We start from the raw sequence: 20,536 nt of genomic DNA, 5'->3' as shown, positions 1-20,536 counted from the left end.
TGCATCCCAAATCCACTTCTGATCCAGCTTCCTATTTATGCATCCTGGGAGATAGCAGATGATAGTTTAAGTGCTGGGCTCCTGGTTTTGTCATGACCCAGTCCTGGCTGTTGTGGACATTTGGAGAAGGAACCATCAGGTGGGTGACTCTCTCTCTTGCTCTCTCTCTCTCCCTCCCCCATGCCCCATCTTTCAATTAGATGAAAATAAGAAACCTTTTTTAAAAAGTTAAAGCTCAAGCTAATAGACTGTAGAATGACATAGATAAATGTTTTTGCACCCTTATTTCAAATGTTAAAATATCTAACTTAATTAGGAATGATTTCAGATCATATAATCTTGTCGTACAAGGTCCAATTCCCAGGCCAGAGGGAGTCATTTTATTCCCAGATTACTATGATCATAACATTGAGGTCAAATATTGTCTGTTTTTTGTTTGAATGTTTCTCACATTCATATTTTTTCACGAAGACACTGCCCTATTTCTAGTCACATAGGAATTTCTAGTCCGCCATTTCTCAGAGACCTCTAGCACAATTATAGAATCTGAACAAAGCTATATGATTTCATTCCTCTGCATTATTCAGCATTACTGACAAAATCAAAAGGGCAACTTCTTACAAATGTATTGTTTGCTTAAAATTACTGTCTTCTGTAGTTGTTAGATACAAAGATATGCTAGATGCATGATAGAGAAAGATTTGTGATTAAAGCCTTCTACAGCTTACTGATGTTTTGTCTACTTTTATATCCATTTCTGAGAGAGGGATGTGAACCCTCTCAGTCCGTATGTGTATCACATCCTTCTTGTGGTCAGTCTGTCTGACACAATATGCTTGGCAGCCAAGAACACCTATGGGAAACCCTAGGAGTTTGGATAGGAAGGATCTGACCAGCGGAGCAGGGGAGCACAGGGGAGCTGGGCTGGGCAGAACCAGCGTCAGAAGTGGTGAATAGTTTGCAAAGAGGTCCTGATCTTATTTTGTTCCTGGTGTGGGCTCGGCTGGAGGAGGGGTGTTCTAAGAATGGGGTCACGTGGGGGATTCCACTGTGAGGCAGCAAGGATGAAGGCAGCGGATTGGTCAAGAGAGGGCAGAAGCAGGTCAGGGTTGGTAAGGCAACCACCAAACAAAACACTCGGAGGAAAACGGGGCCTCCTCTGTGCCCCTCTGCTCACTCCCGAGTGTCTCACACCTGCTGTCTGTCCTGCTGTGTGCAGCCTCCCACTGATGTGTCTCTGAACCCTGTTCCCAGCCTCTACACGTGCTTTGACCCTAGTACTTTCCTGACTCCCTTCTCCTGCTTCACCCAGGTGCCCACCATCCCGCTTCCTGCCACATCGCTTCCCATTCCCCATCCCCATCCCGACCTCCCCCACCCCCTTCCCATCCCCCCCCTTCCCCTCTTCCTATCTGGTGACTTGGGGCACCCGAGAGCACCAGGACATGGAGGTGTGCAGGCGGATCTTCTGGATGTTCCTGCTGGGGTTTCTCAGTCCCTCCAACTGGAATGTGAGTAAACATTAGATGTGCCACGGTTTCTTCCCTTCTATTGGGCTGTGACACACTGAGCTTTATATAACAGCCTTTTCAGGGTCTCTTGGATAGCAACTTGGCCCTCCTTGGAGACCAAGAACTTCAGCACAGCTGTCATAACCAGGCTGATCAGGCTCTGGCCACATCTGTGACATCAGCTTCTGCTGGGTCCTGACACAGAAAAGACTAACAGGATGGGATTCTGAAAATAATCTCATAGCATAAAAGGGAAGGATTAGTGGAAAGACTAGAGAGAAACCGTGGAATTACATGCACTAGTGGTGGGGACTGTATGGTATGGAATTGTATCTCAATAGTGTTTTTTTTAAAGATTTATTTATTCATTTGAAAATCAGAGTTACATAGAGAAGGAGAGGCAGAGAGAGAAAGAGAGGTCTTCCATTTGCTGGTTCACTCCCCAACTGGCCGCAATGGCTGGAGCTGCACTGATCTGAAACCAGGAGCCAGGAGCTTCTTCTGGGTCTCCCACACTGTCCACTCTGCCTGTCAAAAATAATAATAATAATAATAATTAAAAAATTTTAGACAGGCAGAGTGGACAGTGAGAGAGAGAGAGACAGAGAGAAAGGTCTTCCTTTACCGTTGGTTCACCCTCCAATGGCCGCTGTGGCCAGCGCGCTGCGGCCGGCGCACCGCGCCGATCCGATGGCAGGAGCCAGGTGCTTTTCCTGGTCTCCCATGGGGTGCAGGGCCCAAGCACTTGGGCCATCCTCCACTGCTCTCCCTGGCCACAGCAGAGAGCTGGCCTGGAAGAGGGGCAACCGGGACAGAATCCGGCGCCCCGACCGGGACTAGAACCCGGTGTGCCGGCACCGCAGGCGGAGGATTAGCCTAGTGAGCCGCGGCACCGGCCTAAATTATTTTTGTGGTAATTATTATAGCAGTTGGTCTTGACTACTATAAAATTAGTTTGAAAAAAAAAAAACAGTGAATGATGAAAAAAGGTCAATGTTTTTAGAAACCTGGGCTAAGCAACAATCTGTAAATTTCGTTGGAATAATAACTCAGTTATGAGTGCACAGCTGCCGCCTATCTCTCCTTCATGTTATTCTCACTGATATCTTAAGCACACTTTGTACATTTTTCTCATTCTTCCATACAGATTGGCTATGTTGTTGGATTTTTTCCAAAACCATTTAACCAGTTACTTCAAGACTATTCAAAAGAAGATACTGACTTTCCATCCAAAGTAAGCTTATTCATTTATCAATCAATTATAACTTGGCTTATAAATTCATAAGTAAAATTCTATCAACCATTAAAAAGATTTTCTGTGTTTTTGTCAGAAAACTAAGATTGTAAGCTATGCATCATATTTTGTTCTACAGATTATGTTCAGTAAAGTTATTTAAAGTAAGCCATATCTCTTTGTAGAAACAGATTTTTTCCCCACTTTTAACATCTGCATAAGTAATGAAACTGTCTCCTCATTCAGGATGGTAAACTCATTCATCACAAACATTTTCTTCTGCTCCTCGCTTGTCCACCTGATCTCCCTCCATCCCTGTCTTCCCTGTACTGTTTTTTTGTTTTTTGTATTTTTTTTTCCAGGCAGAGTGGACAGTGAGAGAGAAAGGGACAGAGAGAAAGGTCTTCCTTTTTGCCATTGGTTCACCCTCCAATGGCCGCCGCGGCCAGAGCATCGCACTGATCCGAAGGCAGGAGCCAGGTGCTTCTCCTGGTCTCCCATGGGGTGCAGGGCCCAAGCACTTGGGCCATCCTCCACTGCACTCCCTGGCCACAGCAGAGAGCTGGCCTGGAAGAGGGGCAACCGGGACAGAATCCGGCACCCCGACCGGGACTAGAACCCGGTGTGCCGGCGCTGCAAGTCGGAGGATTAGCCTGTTGAGCCCTTACTGTTGATCTCAGTCTATTCCATTTTATAGAAGGAAAGCAGACTTGATGGGCTTATTGTTATTGTTATTCTAGATTAGCTAAGTCAGCAAGAGCAGAGATTGATCCATATTGTTTTATACATTAGTAGTTTATTTTTTCCATTGCTATTAGAAATCCTTTGTTTGGATTGACAACAATTTGTCCTTTACTTTGGGGAGGATGTGGGACTTGTTTTTCCCATTGATCCTTGCTCTTAAAACAAAAGCAGTTCTTCTGTGAGATTTCCCAGTATATCCCTGCATTTTGCAGCTCCACAATGAATTGGCTGGGAAAAATCTCCAGCTGGGATTGTACCTGTGATTCTATAAACATATAGAATTGTAATAGTTTTTGGCACTTTTGTTCAAAAGAAAAGTCGCTGACATGAGACATTTTGGTTTTGCTAATTACCATGATCATTTTATCAGGAAAACACTGAAACAGATAGCATTGATTGATTAATATTTTACCAAACATGAGTTTACACATAACTGTCCACCTGTCCATCTTATTTTTGGCACATTTTATAATGAATTGCAGGCATCACTGTATTTCCTTCTAAATAGTACAGCATGATTGTCATGAACTAAAATTCAATATTTCTTGACAGATTTTTCTTTAAAAAAAGATACATAGAGGAAAACATAAAAAGTGTAAGTCACTAACTTTGAAAAATATACAAGTATAGCCCAAACCCTATCAAAATCTACAAAATGACTGTCTCCCCAGCAAGCGTTCTCACTTTCTTCCCAGTCGGTCCCTATCCTCATCATTAATTTTGCTTGTTCTAGAATTTTATATAAACAGATGCATACATGCCATATTTACTCTTTTGTGTCTGCCTTATTTTGTTCACACAATGTGTCTAAAATCACTTGCATTGTCCCTTAAATCAGTAATTTTCTTTCACTCACTTCTGACTCAGCATAATACTTACATTATTATCTCTGATTCACCAGCTTGAAGGAAATGTTTAGAATTAATTATGTGCTAAGTTTTTAAAAACAAACAGGCAAATCCAGAACAATCTGTGGACAGCACTGATTAGAATCAGTCAGGACCTACTCAGTGGAAGTCTGTCTTCCTTCTCATAAGAGTCTAATGGAATTAATTCAAGAATATTAGAAAAAAAACCACACTTCAGCCTCATTTTCATTATCGCCATCGTGGTTTTATTTAAGCACTGATACTTGATTTTTGTTTGAATAAAGTTTTTGGTTTTTTGGTTGATGCTGATCTTTGAGTATGAAAATCATATAATCCAAGAGAAAAGCACCTTGAAGAGATTCTTGTGCAGCAACAGACATAGGAGAGGGAGGGCCCGTGGTGAACTAGAACCCTCCACTTAGAGACATCCACATTCACAACATCTAAAAACACTTGCAGCCGTCCAGGAAATGTGAGATTGGCAAACTCTGATATTTCCTGAAGCAGTGAATTCCCCTGCAGTCAGCTGCAGCCTACCTCTGGCAGGCTGGCCTGGGTTTTCTAAAAGATGATTCTTTGTGGGTGAAATACTATAAATATCTCTGAGGTGTCTCACTGTTTCTAGTGTTATCATTGCAGCTGGTCCATGTTCCACCTAGCCATTTTCATCTTGGACTTCAGTGTTTTGAAATTCCCTGGAAATCTATCATTATTGTCTCCTTGGTAATTTCTGCATTTTCCATTTTCTCCAGGAGGACTGGCCTTGCGGTGAGTATACTACAGCAACATACAGGTAACTTTTAATCCTAAATCAGGAGGAACTTCAGTCACTGCACCCTTTATTTGCATTCAGCACAATGAGCTCCCCTTGCAGCACTGCTTCCCCTGCATCCTATCAGTCTCAACAAGTCCATTTCATTTCTCATTCAGATTGAAATATTTTTATATTTCTCTCAATTGCTTCTTTGAGTCATGTGCTCTTTCTCTTAAGTATTTATGTATTCATTTATCTGAAAGAGAGAGATAAATGACTACAACAGCTGGGATGGAGCCAGGTCACAGCCAAGTGCTGGGAACTCCATCCAGGTCTCCCGCATGAGTGGCAGGAATTCAAGTCCTCATGCCATCATTTGCTGCTTCCCAGGCACATTTGCAGGGAGCTGGGTCAGAAGTGGAGGAGCTGGGATTCAAACCGGCACTCCGATAACAGGAGGCAGGTGTCCTGAGTACGACTTAACCATGACACCAGCCCTGATTCGTGTGCTCTTTGGAACTACATTGTTTAATCTTCAAATAACTTTTGCCTTTCAATATCTTTCTATTGTTGATTTCTACATTAATTTTGTGGTCATAGGGAAAATTTTCTATTATTACTTGGAATGTAACTTTCACCTGTGCCTTTCAGTGTAGTTCTGTTCTTTCCTTTAGGTGAGACAGTCGACAGCGGTAGAGTTGGGTATTTCCCATCACACAGGTCATTTAATCTCTGGCACATTCCCAGTTAGGCTCAGGGGAAATAGATTCTCGTGAAGGCGGGTCTTTTAAATGAGTAGAGAAGACCCTGGGCTTACTTTGAAATGACTGTTTTTCACATACCTTTGTGGAAAACGTGAGAGGATCTATTCTCCAGTATTCACTGTTAGAACCTGCTGGGACTCCTAGAAAGAAAACTCACACCAAGAATGACAGCCTCCACGTGATGGGAATCCCCTGGCATTGTGCAGCGTCACCTTTTCCACATCGAGCCTCCTGGAACTCATCAGTTACAGCATCGGTTTTCCGTGGTGTACTGATCCCCCATGAGAATTGTGACTTGGTATGTGCGCTCTGGTATGTGGTGATTCATTGTATCTGTCTGTCTTTCTCATCCTGAAGGCAGCACTTTGCACTGTGACATCAGTTCTCTGATAGATCTAATGGGTTTTTTTGATTTTTAGTTACTTCATCTTTTTCCTTATTATGTACACAGGAATGATAGTCTACAAGCTCCTTACAAGCCAGACCAGAAGTCAAGGGTCCAGCAATTTTCTGACTTCTAGATCATCAATATGAGCACAGTTAATGTAATCAATGCACAATCATTCTTAGGCATTTAAAATTTAACAGAAAAGTGATCTCTGTTAAACGTAGGAGTGGGAATAAGAGAGGGAGGAGATATATAGGTTGGCACATGCTCACTCGGACTTACCTCCAATGGTGGAACTAGAAATGTGCCAGGGGATTTCAACTCAATCTTACCAAGGAGGCAGGTACCAATGCCAACACACTTGGTAAAGTGATAAGTATAAATACACAACCGATCAAAAAGGTAGGGTATGTGTTGATGAGATTTCACAAATAAGACCAGTGTAAGCAAATAATGAAGGATAGAATTAAAAGGGAGATGATCCTGTGGGGGAAACAGGACACACAGCAGACTCATAGAATGGCAGCACTCCTGCCTGAGAATCAACCCTTGGGACATTCGGATCTGGCTAAAAGGTCCATGAGAGTCTCACAGGCATGGAAAGCCATGACACGGTGGCAAAAAACAATCCAAATGAAAGATCCTGGTGAACAAGACCCCAGCAGAAGGAACAGGCCATCAAGGAGAGAGGTGCCTTTCTCTGAAGGGAGGAAGGAACCTCCACTGTGATACGGCCTTGACTAAACAAGCTAAGAGTCAGTAAACTCAAGGGGCTTCCATAGCCTAGACAGCTCATAGCAAGAGTCTCGGGTGATTGCTGACGTCATAAATAAGAGTGCCAATTGTTAAATCAACAACGGGAGTCACTGGGTACATGCTCCCCACGTAGGATCTCTGTCCTTAATGTGTTCTATTATGAAACTTATAAAACAACACTACTAGTCGAACAATACCCTATACCTTGTGCAGTTGTATGAGTGCAGCCTGTTGAAATCCTTGCTTAGTATATACTAAGTTGATCTTCAATATATGAAGGTAATTGAAAATGAAACTCGATGAAGGGCGGGATAGGAGAGGGAGTGGGAGAGGGGAGGGCCACGGGAGGGAGGGAGGTTGGGGGGGGCCACAACAATACAAAAGTTGCACTTTGTAAATTCACATCTATTAAATAAAAAATAACTATATAACAAACAAAAAAAGAAAGAATAAAAAAGAACTTAATACTTTACCCTTTTAGTATTTTTTATGTTCTACTTAAAACTATTGGTTGAACTCTGTAATTAATACACAATTACTCTTAGGTGTTTAATTAATACTATAACTAGTACTCAAATAGTATTTTACACTTTGTGCTTCTGTGTGGGTGCAAACTGTTGAAATCTTTACTTAATATATGCTAAATTGATCTTCTGTATATAAAGATAATTGAAAATTAATCCTGATGTGAATGGAAGGAGAGAGGGAGTGGGAGAGGGGAGTGTTGTGGGTGGAAGGGAAGTTATGGGGGGGGAAGCTATTGTAATCCATAAGCTGTACTTTGGAAATTTATGTTCATTAAATAAAATAAAATTAAAAAAAGGAAATTACCCTCGTAAATACACATTTTATTACATGTATTACTAATAGTATTGTATTACCAAGGCAACTATATGTTATCAATGATAAAATGACAACTCACAAATATTTTTCCTTCAAACAGAAAAACTGAATGTTAAATACTTGGTGAACTCACTGCTTTTCCATTTGCCCACCCTTAGGATTGGGTGACAAGGGTATGGAAATCACTGTTTCCTGATCTGGGTGGGAAGTAAAAGGAATACCTATGATTTTCTGTTTGCTCTTCCTGGATATATTTTCCCATAACAACTGATAATGAGTTATTTTTTGATGTTTTGTTGAAGGATAATGACAGAAAAGCTGAAGACATGAACAATCTAGTGAATGACCTTATTCAAAGTATATATGCCAAGCTTCCACCTGGAACAGATCTGAATGCCCAGAATCATGACTTGGTAAGAATTTGGCTGTTACATTTTGCCATTTTTTGGCTTCTTAGCCTTTTTAGTTTACTGGGTGAATTGAGATGCAGATTTTTCCTTGCTGTTCATGATAGTACAAGTGTGAGAGTCTAGGGGCTGAAACTTCTGTGCAATGTTCAATGTGGCTGTGTAAATCCTACAATGACTTCTTAAATTTATTTATTTATTTGAGAGGCAGAGTTACAGATAGAGAGAGGGAGAGACAGAGAGAGAGGTCTTCCGTCTGCTGGTTTACTCCCCAAATGGCCGCAAAGGCCAGGGCTGGGCCAGGCTGAAGACTGGAGCTTCCTCTGGGTCTCCCACGTGGATGCAGGGGCCCAAGTACTGGGGCCATTTTCCACTGCTTTCCCAGGTCATTAGCAGGGAGCTGGATAGGAAATGGAGCAACTGGGGATTAAACCGTCACCCATATGGGATGATGGTGCAGCAGGCAGAGGCCCAAGCCATTATGCCACAGCACCAGCCCCCTGGTTGACTTTCATCTCTTCAGTTTATCACTCAGAGTTTCTATGGAAATTACAGTGCAGATAGTAGAAAAAGAAAACTTCAGAGAAACTGAAAGATGTTACACCAATGTTATTTTTGCCAATAAACATCTCAGGATTGTCAGAGAGAAACTACCTATACTCGCTACAGGATTTCCATTGTATATCTTAGCTTTGATGCAGAACAAATATTTCATTTCTTAAAAGATTAAAATTGGGGGCAGCGCTGTGGCACAACAGGTTAATCCTCTGCCTGTGGTGCGGGCATCCCACATGGGCTCCAGTTCTAGACCTGGATGCTTTTCTTCTAATTCAGCTTTCTACTAAGGCCTGAGAAAGCAGTAGAAGATGGCCCTCATGGCTCCTGGCTTCAGATTGGCCCACTCTGGCCATTGTGGCCATTTGGGGAGTGAACCAGCAGATGGAAAACCTTTCTCTCTGTCTCTCCCTCTCACTGTCTGTAACTCTACCTTTCAAATAAAACAAAAAGATTAAAATTGTATGATCTCTACATGGAATTTTGCTTTGGGAATTGTCATTAGTGAGAATTCCCTATATTAGGTTCAAATTACCACTAATGATGTCAGGGTCAGGAAAGTAAAACTGAAGTTTGAAGATGAGAAAGTAGACAAAGAAAATACTCAGCTCATGCCATCAAGATGGCATGTAACAATGCCATCTTACTTGTTAAAGTGATCAGTTTAAGTTCATAATTGATCAAAAAGATAGGATTAAGTGTCAAAGGGATTACATAAATCAGACCAGTGTCTGCAAATAATAATTGATAGAATTAGAAAGGAGACAATGATCCTACATGGGAAGCAGGATACACAGCAGGCTCATAGAGTGGCAAATGCCCTAAATAGCACTCTGGCCTCAGAATCAGCCCTTAAAGCATTCAGATCTGGCTAAAAAGCCCATGAAAATTACTCAGGCATGGAAAGCCAAGACACTGTGACAAAAAAAAAATGACCTAATTGAAAGATCTCTGTGAGTGAGATCCCAGTGGAAAGAAGGGGCCATCAAAGGAGGAGGTACCTTTCTCTGAAGGGAGGAGAGAACTTCCACTTTGACTATGGCCTTGTCTGAATAAGATCGGAGTTGGTGAACTCAAGAGGCTTCCATAGCCTTGGCAGCTCATGACAAGAGCCTCAGGTAATTACTGACGTCATAAATAAAAGTGTCAATTGTTAAATCAACAAAGGGAGTCACTGTCCACCTACTCCCCATGTAGGATCTTAACTATTTTGTTTAAAAAGCTTTATTTTGGGGGGCTGGCATTGTGGCGTAATGTGTAAAGCCACTGCCTGCAGTGCCAGCATCCCATATGGGTCAGTTTGAGACCAGACACTCTGCTTCCTATTCAGTTCTCTGCTATGGCCTGGGAAAGCAGTGGAGGTTGGCCCAAGGCCTTGAGCCCTTGTACCTGCGTGGGAGACCTGGAAGAAGCTCCTGGCTCCTGGCTTCGGATCAGCACAGCTCCAGCTGTTCCGACCATCTGGGGAGTGAACCAGCAGATGGAAAGCCTCTCTCTCTCTCTCTCTCTCTCTCTTTCTCTTACTCTTTCTCTTTCTCTCTCTCTTTGCCTCTCCTTCTCTCTGTGTGTATAACTGTGACTTTCAAGTAAAATAAATAAATTTTTTTAAAAAAAAAGCTTTATTCATTATTTCTTTGAAAGGCAGAGTTACAGAGAGAAAGAGAAAGATAGATTTTTCATCTACTGGTTCACTCTCCAAATGGCGACAATGCCTGGGGGACCAGACAGAAGCTACCTATTTCTAAGGGAAAAACTGAGTAGTGTTAAATGTTCACAAAGTTGTGCAGTCATTATTTCTCGAATGTCTCTTCGTATATTTGTCTTAAAGTCTACAGAGTATCATGATGAAGCCAAGGAAGCCAAGTGGGAAGCCCTGAGGTCCAGCATATGTGAACTGGAAGGTACACTGTTGGGAAAAAAGGCCCAATAGAGCAAAGATCAGTTTTCACTGGGAAGGTGAAGAATGGCTTACTGCCCCAGGGTCCTTGCCCAGCCACGTTCTTAGGTCCAAGTGCACATACACAAAGAACACTGTTTTATCTTTTGCAGAAGATAAAAAGAACCTGGAAGATAGCTGCCATACATTGAGCTCTGCATTGGCAGAAAAGGAGGCTGACTACAAACTACTGAAGATGACTTTGAATAGTCTTTATGAAAACTATGCACAAAGAAAGATGACCCTAACAAGGTAAGATGCTCACATGTTCTTAGATACAACTACTGTTGTGTGAACAAGTGTGTCCACCAATGTAGGCAGCTGTAACTGTCAAAGCAGAGCTTTTCCTTATGATCCAGGTTTTGTCTTAGTCTGTCTCAAGGCTGATGCAGGGGTTGTATGTCTTCAGTAGTATCTTGTTTGCACTGAAATGTGAGCTCTCTTAGGGTGGGACAGTGCCTTGCTCCACTGTGTCTTCAATACCTTACTGCATTTGGGCCTCTCCACAAAGCATTTGCTGAAGCCTTGCATGGATGGCCAGAAAAATAAATACAGAAACCTTCTGTGTTGCTTTGTGCCTATTTCCTTCCTATGGCTCTTTAAATGTTGTGGGTAATCCCTATTAAAACAGGTATCAAATTGATAATCTTTTGACTCAAAACCATGGACAAAGCAGTTCAAGGGCAGCACAGCAAGTGTAACTTTCCAGACCTCAGGATTTGCTGCCTACACCATCAGTGAACTCCATCTTGTGAGAGCAGATGACACTGAGGCTGAGGGTTTCCCGGCCGTTGGCTCCAGGTTTCCAGGAGCTAAGACCCTGACTGGGTGGCAGTTCACAACATTTTCAAATTCAGTCCGTGTTGGTAGCACTATGATTTGCTTTTTCCCTCTACTAAGCTTGAAGCAGTAGCTGGCAGGGGCTCCACTCCTGCATTTAGACATATCCACAAGTCACTAGTAACCCTGGAAGGCTCTCTGCAGGTCTGATTGTCTATGTCAGGGTACCCGCCTGAGACGGAGAATCAGTCTCGCATGGGAGGAGACAGACAAGTATGGATCCCCTGTCTTACAAACAGTGGGATGAATTGGGATGAATTGGTCTGGTTTTCCATCTGGAAAGAAAATGAGCATTTACTGTCTCAAGGTCATGGCTGACCAGTGCATTCCATAGGTGCTATGTATACAAACATATGTAATGTATGAAATTATGGCTTATTTACTAACAAATAGGAATACAGAGCTACGAGGAGGAGCGTGAAATTGCAGAGGAGTTGCCAGTGGCCCAGAGTCTGATTTTCCTCTGGTCCTCAATGGGCAGCTTTAATTCTGTTCTCAGAATGCGTTTGTGGGTGTGCACATTATTACAGAAGGCTGGGAGGGAATTTTGCATTCAAACCCATCAGACTGCTGGATGGTCAGAAAGGCAGAGTTTCACATGGGCTTCTGGGTGAGGTGCATTTCTTTCCCACCTTAGGGAGCTGGCAAGGCAGCAACAGGAGCAGATGGAGAGCGAGAGGCAGCTGTTAGAGAAAGAGGAAAACCTGAAACTGGCTGAAGAGGAGTTACAAAAATACAAGTGAGTTCTGAGATTGAACACCAACTACTCTGGAAACCCTTGTTGGATTTTGTTTTTAACTCTATTTAGTGTTTAGATATGATTAACACAGAAATATGAACAGTCTGAGGACATACGTGGAGAAAAAAAAAAAGCTCACAGCAGGGAAAACACAGCAAATTAAATTTTACTAATGACCAGAAAATGTTGTTACTGAACATTTGCTGATCCCTAACGCTGGGCCAACAGTGTGGGAGGCAGGACTCGTGTGAATGTTTGTGGGGTGGTGGCAGTTATGATTATCCTTAGGAGAGCAGTTTGGTGTAGGAGAGATCACAGCCATAGAAGTGACAGTAGCATTTTGTAAACCCAGTTGTTGCCACTCTGGGGAATATGGAAGCATATCAGTAAAAGGAGAACAGAGCTTTGTGAGAAAAGATACTCAAGTAGAATCCCTCTTTGCAGATGATATGATTCTTTATTTAGGGGATCCAAATAACTCTAATAAGAGACTATTGGAACTCATAGAAGAGTTTGGCAAAGTAGCAGGATATAAAATCAATGCACAAAAATCAACAGCCTTTGTATACACAGGCAATGCCACGGCTGAGAAAGAACTGCTAAGATCAATCCCATTCACAATAGCCACAAAAACAATCAAAAACCTTGGAATAAACTTAACCAAGGACGTTAAAGAGCTCTACGATGAAAATTACAAAACCTTAAAGAAAGAAATAGAAGAGGATACCAAGAAATGGAAAAATCGTCCATGCTCTTGGATTGGAAGAATCAATATCATCAAAATGTCCATTCTCCCAAAAGCAATTTATAGATTCAATGCAATACCAATCAAAATACCAAAGATATTCTTCTCAGCTCTGGAAAAAATGGTGCTGAAATTCATATGGAGACACAGGAGACCTTGAAGAGCTAAAGCAATCTTGTACAACAAAAACAAAGCTGGAGGCATCACAATACCAGATTTCAGGACATACTACAGGGCAGTGGTAATCAAAACAGCTTGGTACTGGTACAGAAACAGATGGATAGACCAATGGAACAGAATAGAAACACCAGAAATCAACCCAAACAGCTATATCCAACTTATATTTGATCAAGGATCCAAAACCAATCCCTGTAGCAAGGACAGTCTATTCAATAAATGGTGCTGGGAAAATTGGATTTCCACATGCAGAAGCATGAAGCAAGACCCCTACCTTTCACCTTACACAAAAATCCACTCAACATGGAGTAAAAACCTAAATCTACGACGTGACACCATCAAATTATTAGAGAGCATTGGAGAAACCCTGCAAGATATAGGTACTGGCAAAGACTTCTTGGAAAAGACCCTGGAAGCACAGGCAGTCAAAGCCAAAATTAACATTTGGGATTGCATCAAATTGAGAAGTTTCTTTACTGTAAAAGAAACAGTCAGGAAAGTAAAGAGGCAACCAACAGAATGGGAAAAAATATTTGCAAACTATGCAACAGATAAAGGATTAATAACCAGAATCCACAAAGAGACCAAGAAACTCCACAACATCAAAACAAACAACCCACTTAAGAGATGGGCCAAGGACCTCAACAGACATTTTTCAAAAGAGGAAATCCAAATGGCCAACAGACAAATGAAAAAATGTTCAGGATCACTAGCAATCAGGGAAATGCAAATCAAAACCACAATGAGGGTTCACCTCACCCTGGTTAGAATGGCTCACATACAGAAATCTACCAACAACAGATGCTGGCGAGGATGTGGGGAAAAAGGGACACTAACCCATTGTTTGTGGGAATGCAAACTGGTTAAGCCACTATGGAAGTCAGTCTGGAGATTCCTCAGAAACCTGAACATAACCCTACCATACAACCCAGCCATCCCACTCCTTGGAATTTACCCAAAGGAAATTAAATTGGCAAACAAAAAAGTGGTCTGCACATTAATGTTTACTGCAGCTCAATTCACAATATCTAAGACCTGGAATCAACCCAAATGCCCATCAACAGTATTCTGGATAAAGAAATTATGGGACATGTACTCTGTAGAATACTATACAGCAGTCAAAAACAATGAAATCTGGTCATTTGCAACAAAATGGAGGAATCTGGAAAACATCATGCTGAGTGAATTAAGCAAGTCCCAAAGGGACAAATATCATATGTTCTCCCTGATCAGTGACAACTAACCGAGCACCAAAAAAGAAACCTGTCAAAGTTAAATGGACACTATGAGAAACAGTGACTTGATCAGCTCTTGCCCTAACTGTTGATGTACAATGTAATAGTGTATCCCTTTTAGTATTTTTTCTTCTACTTAATACTATTGGTTGAACTCTGTAATTAACACACAATTATTCTTAGGTGTTTAAATTTAACTGAAAAGTGACCTCTGTTAAATATAATAGTGGGAATAAGAGAGGGAGGAGATGTACAATTTGGGACATGCTCAAGCTGACTCGCCCCAAATGGTGGAGTTAGAAATGTGCCAGGGGATTCCAATTCAATCCCATCAAGGTGGCATGTACCAATGCCATCTCACTAGTCCAAGTGATTAATTTCAGGTCACAATAGATCATAATGATAGGACTAAAAGTCAAAGGGATCCCATAAACAAGACTAGTGTTTGCCAATACTGATAGTTAAAAAAAGGGAGAGAATGATCCAACATGGGAAGTGGGATACACAGCAGACTCATAGAATGGCAGATGTCCTAAACAGCACTCTGGCTTCAGAATTAGCCCTTACGGCATTCAGATCTGGCTGAAGATCCCATGAGAGTATTTTAGGCATGGAAAGCCAAGACACTGTGGCAAAAAACCAACCAAACAAAAACAACAACAACAACAACAAAAACCACACACACCTAAATGAAAGATCTCTGTGAGTGAGATCCCAGTGGAAAGAATGGGCCATCAAAGAAAGAGGTACCTTTCTCTGAAGGGAGGAGAGAACTTCCACTTTGACTATGACCTTGTAGAAGTAATATCGAAGTTGGCGAACTCAAAAGGCTTCCATAGCCTCGGCAACTCATGACTAGAGCCTAGGGAGAATACTGACACCTTAAACAAGAGTGTCAATTTGTCAACAACAGGAGTCACTGTGCACTTACTCCTCATGTAGGATCTCTGTCCTTAATGTGTTGTTCAATGTAAATTAGTGCTATAACTAGTACTCAAACAGTAGTTTACACTTTATGTTCTGTGTGGGTGCAAACTGATGAAATCTTTACTTAATATATACTAAATTGATCTTCTGTACATAAAGATAATGGAAAAGGAATCTTGATGTGAATGGAATGGGAGAGGGAGTGGGAGATGGGAGGGTTGCGGGTGGGAGGGAAGTTATGGGGAGGGGAAGCATTGTAATCCATAAACTGTACTTTGTAAATTTATATTTACTAAATAGAAGTTAAAAAAAAGGAAACAGAAAAAAAAAGATACTCAATTAGAATAAAGCAGGGTAAGGAGATTATGCTAACTCAGAATCCTGCAGACTTTATATACTGGATAAAAAACTGGTAAAGCAGTAGTTTGCATTCCACTGTGCCTTTATTATCATGGTACATACAAGATGTTTGATCTGTGTGCATGTTTTGTGCACATGTGTGAAGATAATGACCACCTAGGTACACTGAGTAAAATCATCATCAAAAAATGCTTATCTGATGACAGTAAATCTCAATCACAGGAGAAAAATTCAAGAACTGCAGGCACGGCAGGAGCGACAAAGGTCCATGTTCAGAAACCAGGTAATCTGCATTCTGCCAATCATTGCAGAATCCTCAGCCCCTTATGCCGATAACTACAGTGCTACTTAGATCCCCTGGACTTAGCTGCTGATGTGTGGACTTTTTCAGATAGCCTTTTACACCCAGAAGGATAGGGAAAACAGGGTAAGACTTTTTGAAGACTTTTTCTTTGCTGCCTTCTTTTGTGCCCCGTCTTCCACAGCTAACCAGGCATGCGTTTTCCTCCCACAGCTCAGGGCCTGTGCTTTTGAGCAGGAGGTGATGGAAAGGAGGAAGGAGCTGGTCTACTTGCAGCACAGGTGCTGAATGGGGTTGGCATCTTCACGGGTGTCTCTGAAGGCTTCAGATTAGGCTGTCGAGTGTCTGGTAGAGAAGCTGGTACTGAAGTCCACTTGTTTTCTGTGTTCAAGATGGGAAATGATGGAAATGCAGAGGCTGGCAGAGGGATCCTGGAGGCGGATGCCAGCACTGGGACGAATGACCTGGGGGAGCCCTCCAGGGAGAGGTAGGAGCAGCTGGTTGGGGGGCAGCTTCATTTCCACTGCAGAATCTACATCCTCCCCTTATTCCAGAAGTGACTGTTCTGTATTCTGAAAACAGTCCAGTGCACTAACTAAAGAGAAAGCATTGTCCCAGAAGGTGGTAGGACACTTTTCCTCAGGTGCCCTAGCAAGGTGGTTCTTTGGGCTGGACCCCAGGAAAAGGTCCCTGCACTGGGTGTGGATTCTCCTCTACTCCCACTGGTGACTTTTTTAAAGATTTATCAGAGGGGCTGGCATTATGGTGTAGTGGGCTGGGCCACTGCCTGCAATGCCAACATCCCATATGGGCACTGGGTCTAGTCTAGGCTGCTCCACTTCCAACCCAGCTCCCTGCTGATGTGCCTGAGAAAGCAGCAGAGTATTGCCCGAGTGCTTGGGCCCCTGCACCCACATGGGAGACCCAGAAGAAGCTCCTGGCTTCCACCTGGCCCAGCCCAGCCTTTTGCAGCATCTGGGGAGTGAACCAGAGGATGGATGATCTCTCTCTCTCTCTCTCTCTCTCTCTGACTCTGCTTTTCAAATAAAATAAATCTTAAAAAAAGATTTATTTGAAAGGCAGAGTGACAGAGAGGGAAAAACACATACACAGAGACAGAGAGAAGAGAGAGGAGAGAGAGGAAAGAAGGAGAGAGAGGAAAGAAGGAGAGAGAGAGAGAGAGCACACGCGAGCTTGATCTGTTGCTTCATCCTTAATGCCCATAACAGTTGAGGCTGGGCCAGGCAGAAGCCAGGAGCCAGGAATTCTATCCAGGTCTCCCGCATGGGTTTCAGGAACCTAAGTATTTGGGTGATCATTTCCTGCCTTCCCAGGTGCTTTTGCTGAAAGCTGTATCAGAAATGGAGGCACTGGAACTCAAAGTGGCCCTGTGATACGGGATGTGGGTGTCCTAGAGGAAGAGTTTATTTTGTGTGCTTTGTGCAATTTTGAACTCTCTCGGTAAAAGCAAATCGCAGTCTTATTTCTCGTGGGAAATATGCTATGCAGAAATCCTCCAGTGATGCCCTCTGTAAAATATCCTGCAGTAGCAGGGATCAAATATTTGTACAGAAATGCACACTTGCAGGGTGATAGTGAAGTGTGACAGCCAGTAATTATCTTCAGGGCCAATTTCCAAGAAAGTCCTGAATTATGTTCCCATGAACAGGTTCTCTTGTGGCCTGTGTAGTTATCACAGTGGATGAGTCCTCTGTTCAGACACCACAGGCTGTTTACAGTTTGAAATCAAAACACATTTGTTTTAATGTTCTTATTTAGAGTTAGTCTGAAACTCTCACTGGACTTTAAACTCAGTATTGCCTGTGAATTATGATAAGTATTATACCTCTGTGTACCTAACTTCTAGGTAACAGTTTCTGTCAAAACACATTCCCAGTTTCCCTGCAGGACATCAGGAATCCACATCCCCTCCCAAGAGATTCTGGTGTCCAGGGGTGGTAACACTGAGACCCTTAGCTTAGGAGAGAAGCAGAGGCATACGAGGAAGCAGGTGGCCCTCGATTCCACGACTGGCTGTGATCATGTGTGAAGGGTGGACATTCCTCTCTTCTCATTATCTGTTCTTAGTGTGCAAGTAACGGGCTTCGGATGTGGTAGGCAGGTAGGCTCGGAGGAGGTCTGGATATAGAGGTCATCTGTTTAGGATGTGTGTGTTTATTAATCTGGTTTGGCTCTGCATCTCCTGTAGGACAGGCCATGTCTTCTGACATCTGCAGACATAGAGAATGACATGTGAGGACAGCAGTCTATCCTGTGACGTCCCTTCATGCCCCAAGCTGTCAGGACCCAGTGGGAGAGTCAAGTTGTGTGTCACGTGTTGCTCTAAATCTGGTGGAGGCGAAGGTGCCTGGGACTGTCACCTACTTTATTGTGGATCAGCTTTTACTGGGATGAGTGTTGGTGCCATTGTCCATCATAGTAATACATTTCAAATATTAACTTCTGCGGGAGGCTGCAGAGGACCGCTACTTTTCCCAAATTTCTCTGTATGCCCTACCCCACAAGTGGTCCCTCGTCATGCTATTCCCATCCTATCAGTCTCTGCACCGGTAGCCTCAGTTAGTGCCTCCACCTCTAGCATTTGGTATGATGATCTGCACACAATGAAGTGACCTGGAAAGTGTCCTCATCTTATCTCTTTTTTGATATACAAAGGAAAACGTCCCAGATGGTACTGCAGGGTGTTACAACTTAAGGGTGAGGTTGTCTGAGGACCTTGGAAATTTGCTCCAGTTTCTGAGGACACACAATTGGCAGTACCATCTCTGCTGTGCACTGGGCAGCAGGTGTGTGTTTACATGAGGAAAGAGGTGGCTTATGGAGGTCAGAATATCAGGGTTTTTGCTGCCCTAAAGCTCTTCACCCCTAATCTGCAGGAAAGACAAGGGATTCCTGTGGGGGTGTCAAAGTTATGGGTCCGTGAGGACGCGTGCCCTAGAGGTCCAGGAAATGGACCTTGGTCCTGTGAGGAGACTTTGCTTGATGAGGCCCATAAGACTGACTGTGCAGCTGGGTCTGGGGCAGTGGGCAGCTCCCTCTGCATCGTGATGAGAGGCTCCAGGGGGAACTGAGGCTGACTGTGTGCTGCCCAGCTGGGCGCCTCTCACCACATCCCAGCCTCCTCTAGCCTTGCTCTCAGCTCCACATCAGGCACCATGGGGCTCTCCCTATGGCTCTGCTGCCTCAGGCCCTGATGCCCATGCTCTGTGGGGCCTCCTCTGAGCCCCCCTCAGTCACCTGTGACACAGAAATCCTTTTGGTTTCTGAGGACACTGTCAGGAAGAAAAAACAAGCCCATGGCAAAAGTACCTGGCAAATGTCTGCACATACTGGGCACTCCCCTTCCCACGTCACATGAAAACTCTCCTCTCATAAGATCATCAATAGATGTTCACTGAAGTACAGTAAATAAATCTAAGGGTACTGGCATCCCATATGGGTGCCAGGTTCTAGTCCCGGTTGCTCCTCTTCCACTCCAGCTCTCTGCTGTGGCCTGGGAAAGCAGTAGAGGATGGCCTAAGTGTTTGTACCCTGCACCCGTATGGGAAACCAGGAGGAAGCACCCGGCTCCTGGCTTTGGATCGGCGTAGCTCCAGCTGCAGCGGTCATTTTGGGAGTGAACCAAAGGAAGGAAGACTTTTCTCTCCGTCTCTCTCTCACACTGTCTGTAACTTTACCTGTCAAATTAATTAATTAATTAATTTTTTTAAATAAAAAATCTAAGGGTGTAATAGCTCAGGCCAAGACATGATTTGCAACCCTGTTTGCAAAGATGAGGCAGAGTCTCCTCTCTGTTATTCAAATTCAGACATGACAAGGTGAGGCAGTGATGAGGATGGGCTCACAGGAAGCTCAGATCTGCCTGAGATGTGCAGACTGTGATGTTTCATGAGCTGGAGACACAGAAACAGCCACACATGGAGGTACTCGCTTGTAGCCCAGATAGATGAGGGGACACAGTGTGGATAAGAAAATCAAGTCTTATGGAAATAGTCTTAAATCTTCTTGCCTTCCAGGACAAGCATTTTGAAATCCAAAGAGGAGCCCGAGCCACCCTAAGCATGCTGTGGCGATGATACACATTGAAGAACTGACCAGTGTGCACTCCTGAATGTTTTCCCTGCTCCATGCTGCCTCCTCCCTCTCTTATTTTTCCTAAAATTTCCCCTAATAAACCTTGTGAGATCCTCTGTCTCAGTGTCTGTATCCTAGACGACCAGCTGATACCAGCTGATACTTCTAGGTCATTCACAATGTGATCCACATCCACACAGTTCAAACATGGGCGGACACTTTGGTGTCGCAGGCAGAAGCAAGATCACCCTTTCTGGTAGTACTGACCATCACAGGTGGGAAGGAGTCTTCTGGGGGTGGGAACATCCAACATCTAGAGTCAGGTGGTCGCTGGGCTAATTCATGCTAGAAACACT

General features: G+C 43.2%; 1 protein-coding gene across 7 annotated transcripts; it reads left to right on the top strand.

Moving 5' to 3' along the window:
* Positions 1–695: 695 nt before the first annotated feature.
* Positions 696–20,329, top strand: LOC103348586 (transport and Golgi organization protein 1 homolog). 7 transcript variants are annotated; one of them, XM_051847907.2, is made up of 13 exons: positions 700–1,511; positions 2,659–2,745; positions 4,998–5,126; positions 5,989–6,174; positions 8,166–8,276; positions 10,654–10,726; positions 10,875–11,013; positions 12,239–12,340; positions 16,007–16,067; positions 16,176–16,211; positions 16,299–16,366; positions 16,478–16,572; positions 20,146–20,320. In XM_051847907.2, the coding sequence occupies exons 1-13, from the start codon at positions 1,446–1,448 to the stop codon at positions 20,163–20,165; spliced, it is 1,173 nt and encodes a 390-aa protein (XP_051703867.2). In that variant the 5' UTR covers positions 700–1,445; the 3' UTR covers positions 20,166–20,320. The 7 variants fall into 7 exon arrangements, with proteins under 7 accessions (XP_051703866.2, XP_051703867.2, XP_051703871.1 ...); XM_051847911.2 differs by having other exon boundaries at positions 702–1,511; positions 5,111–5,126; positions 20,100–20,326; XM_051847908.2 differs by having other exon boundaries at positions 704–1,511; positions 20,123–20,313.
* Positions 20,330–20,536: the final 207 nt, after the last annotated feature.

Source organism: Oryctolagus cuniculus, chromosome 19 (genome assembly GCF_964237555.1).
Source record: "Oryctolagus cuniculus chromosome 19, mOryCun1.1, whole genome shotgun sequence".
In the NCBI taxonomy this organism is placed as follows: Eukaryota; Metazoa; Chordata; class Mammalia; order Lagomorpha; family Leporidae; genus Oryctolagus; species Oryctolagus cuniculus.
This window is presented reverse-complemented; position numbering and strand designations above follow the sequence as displayed.

Coding starts and splice junctions, on each gene's coding strand:
- LOC103348586 (XM_051847905.2), top strand. CDS start 1,446: ATGGAGGTGTGCAGGCGGATCTTCTGGATGTTCCTGCTGGGGTTTCTC. Junction 5,127..5,988: donor CCAGGAGGACTGGCCTTGCG/GTGAGTATACTA, acceptor TCTATTCTCCAG/TATTCACTGTTAGAACCTGC. Junction 16,573..20,099: donor GGGGAGCCCTCCAGGGAGAG/GTAGGAGCAGCT, acceptor TTATGGAAATAG/TCTTAAATCTTCTTGCCTTC.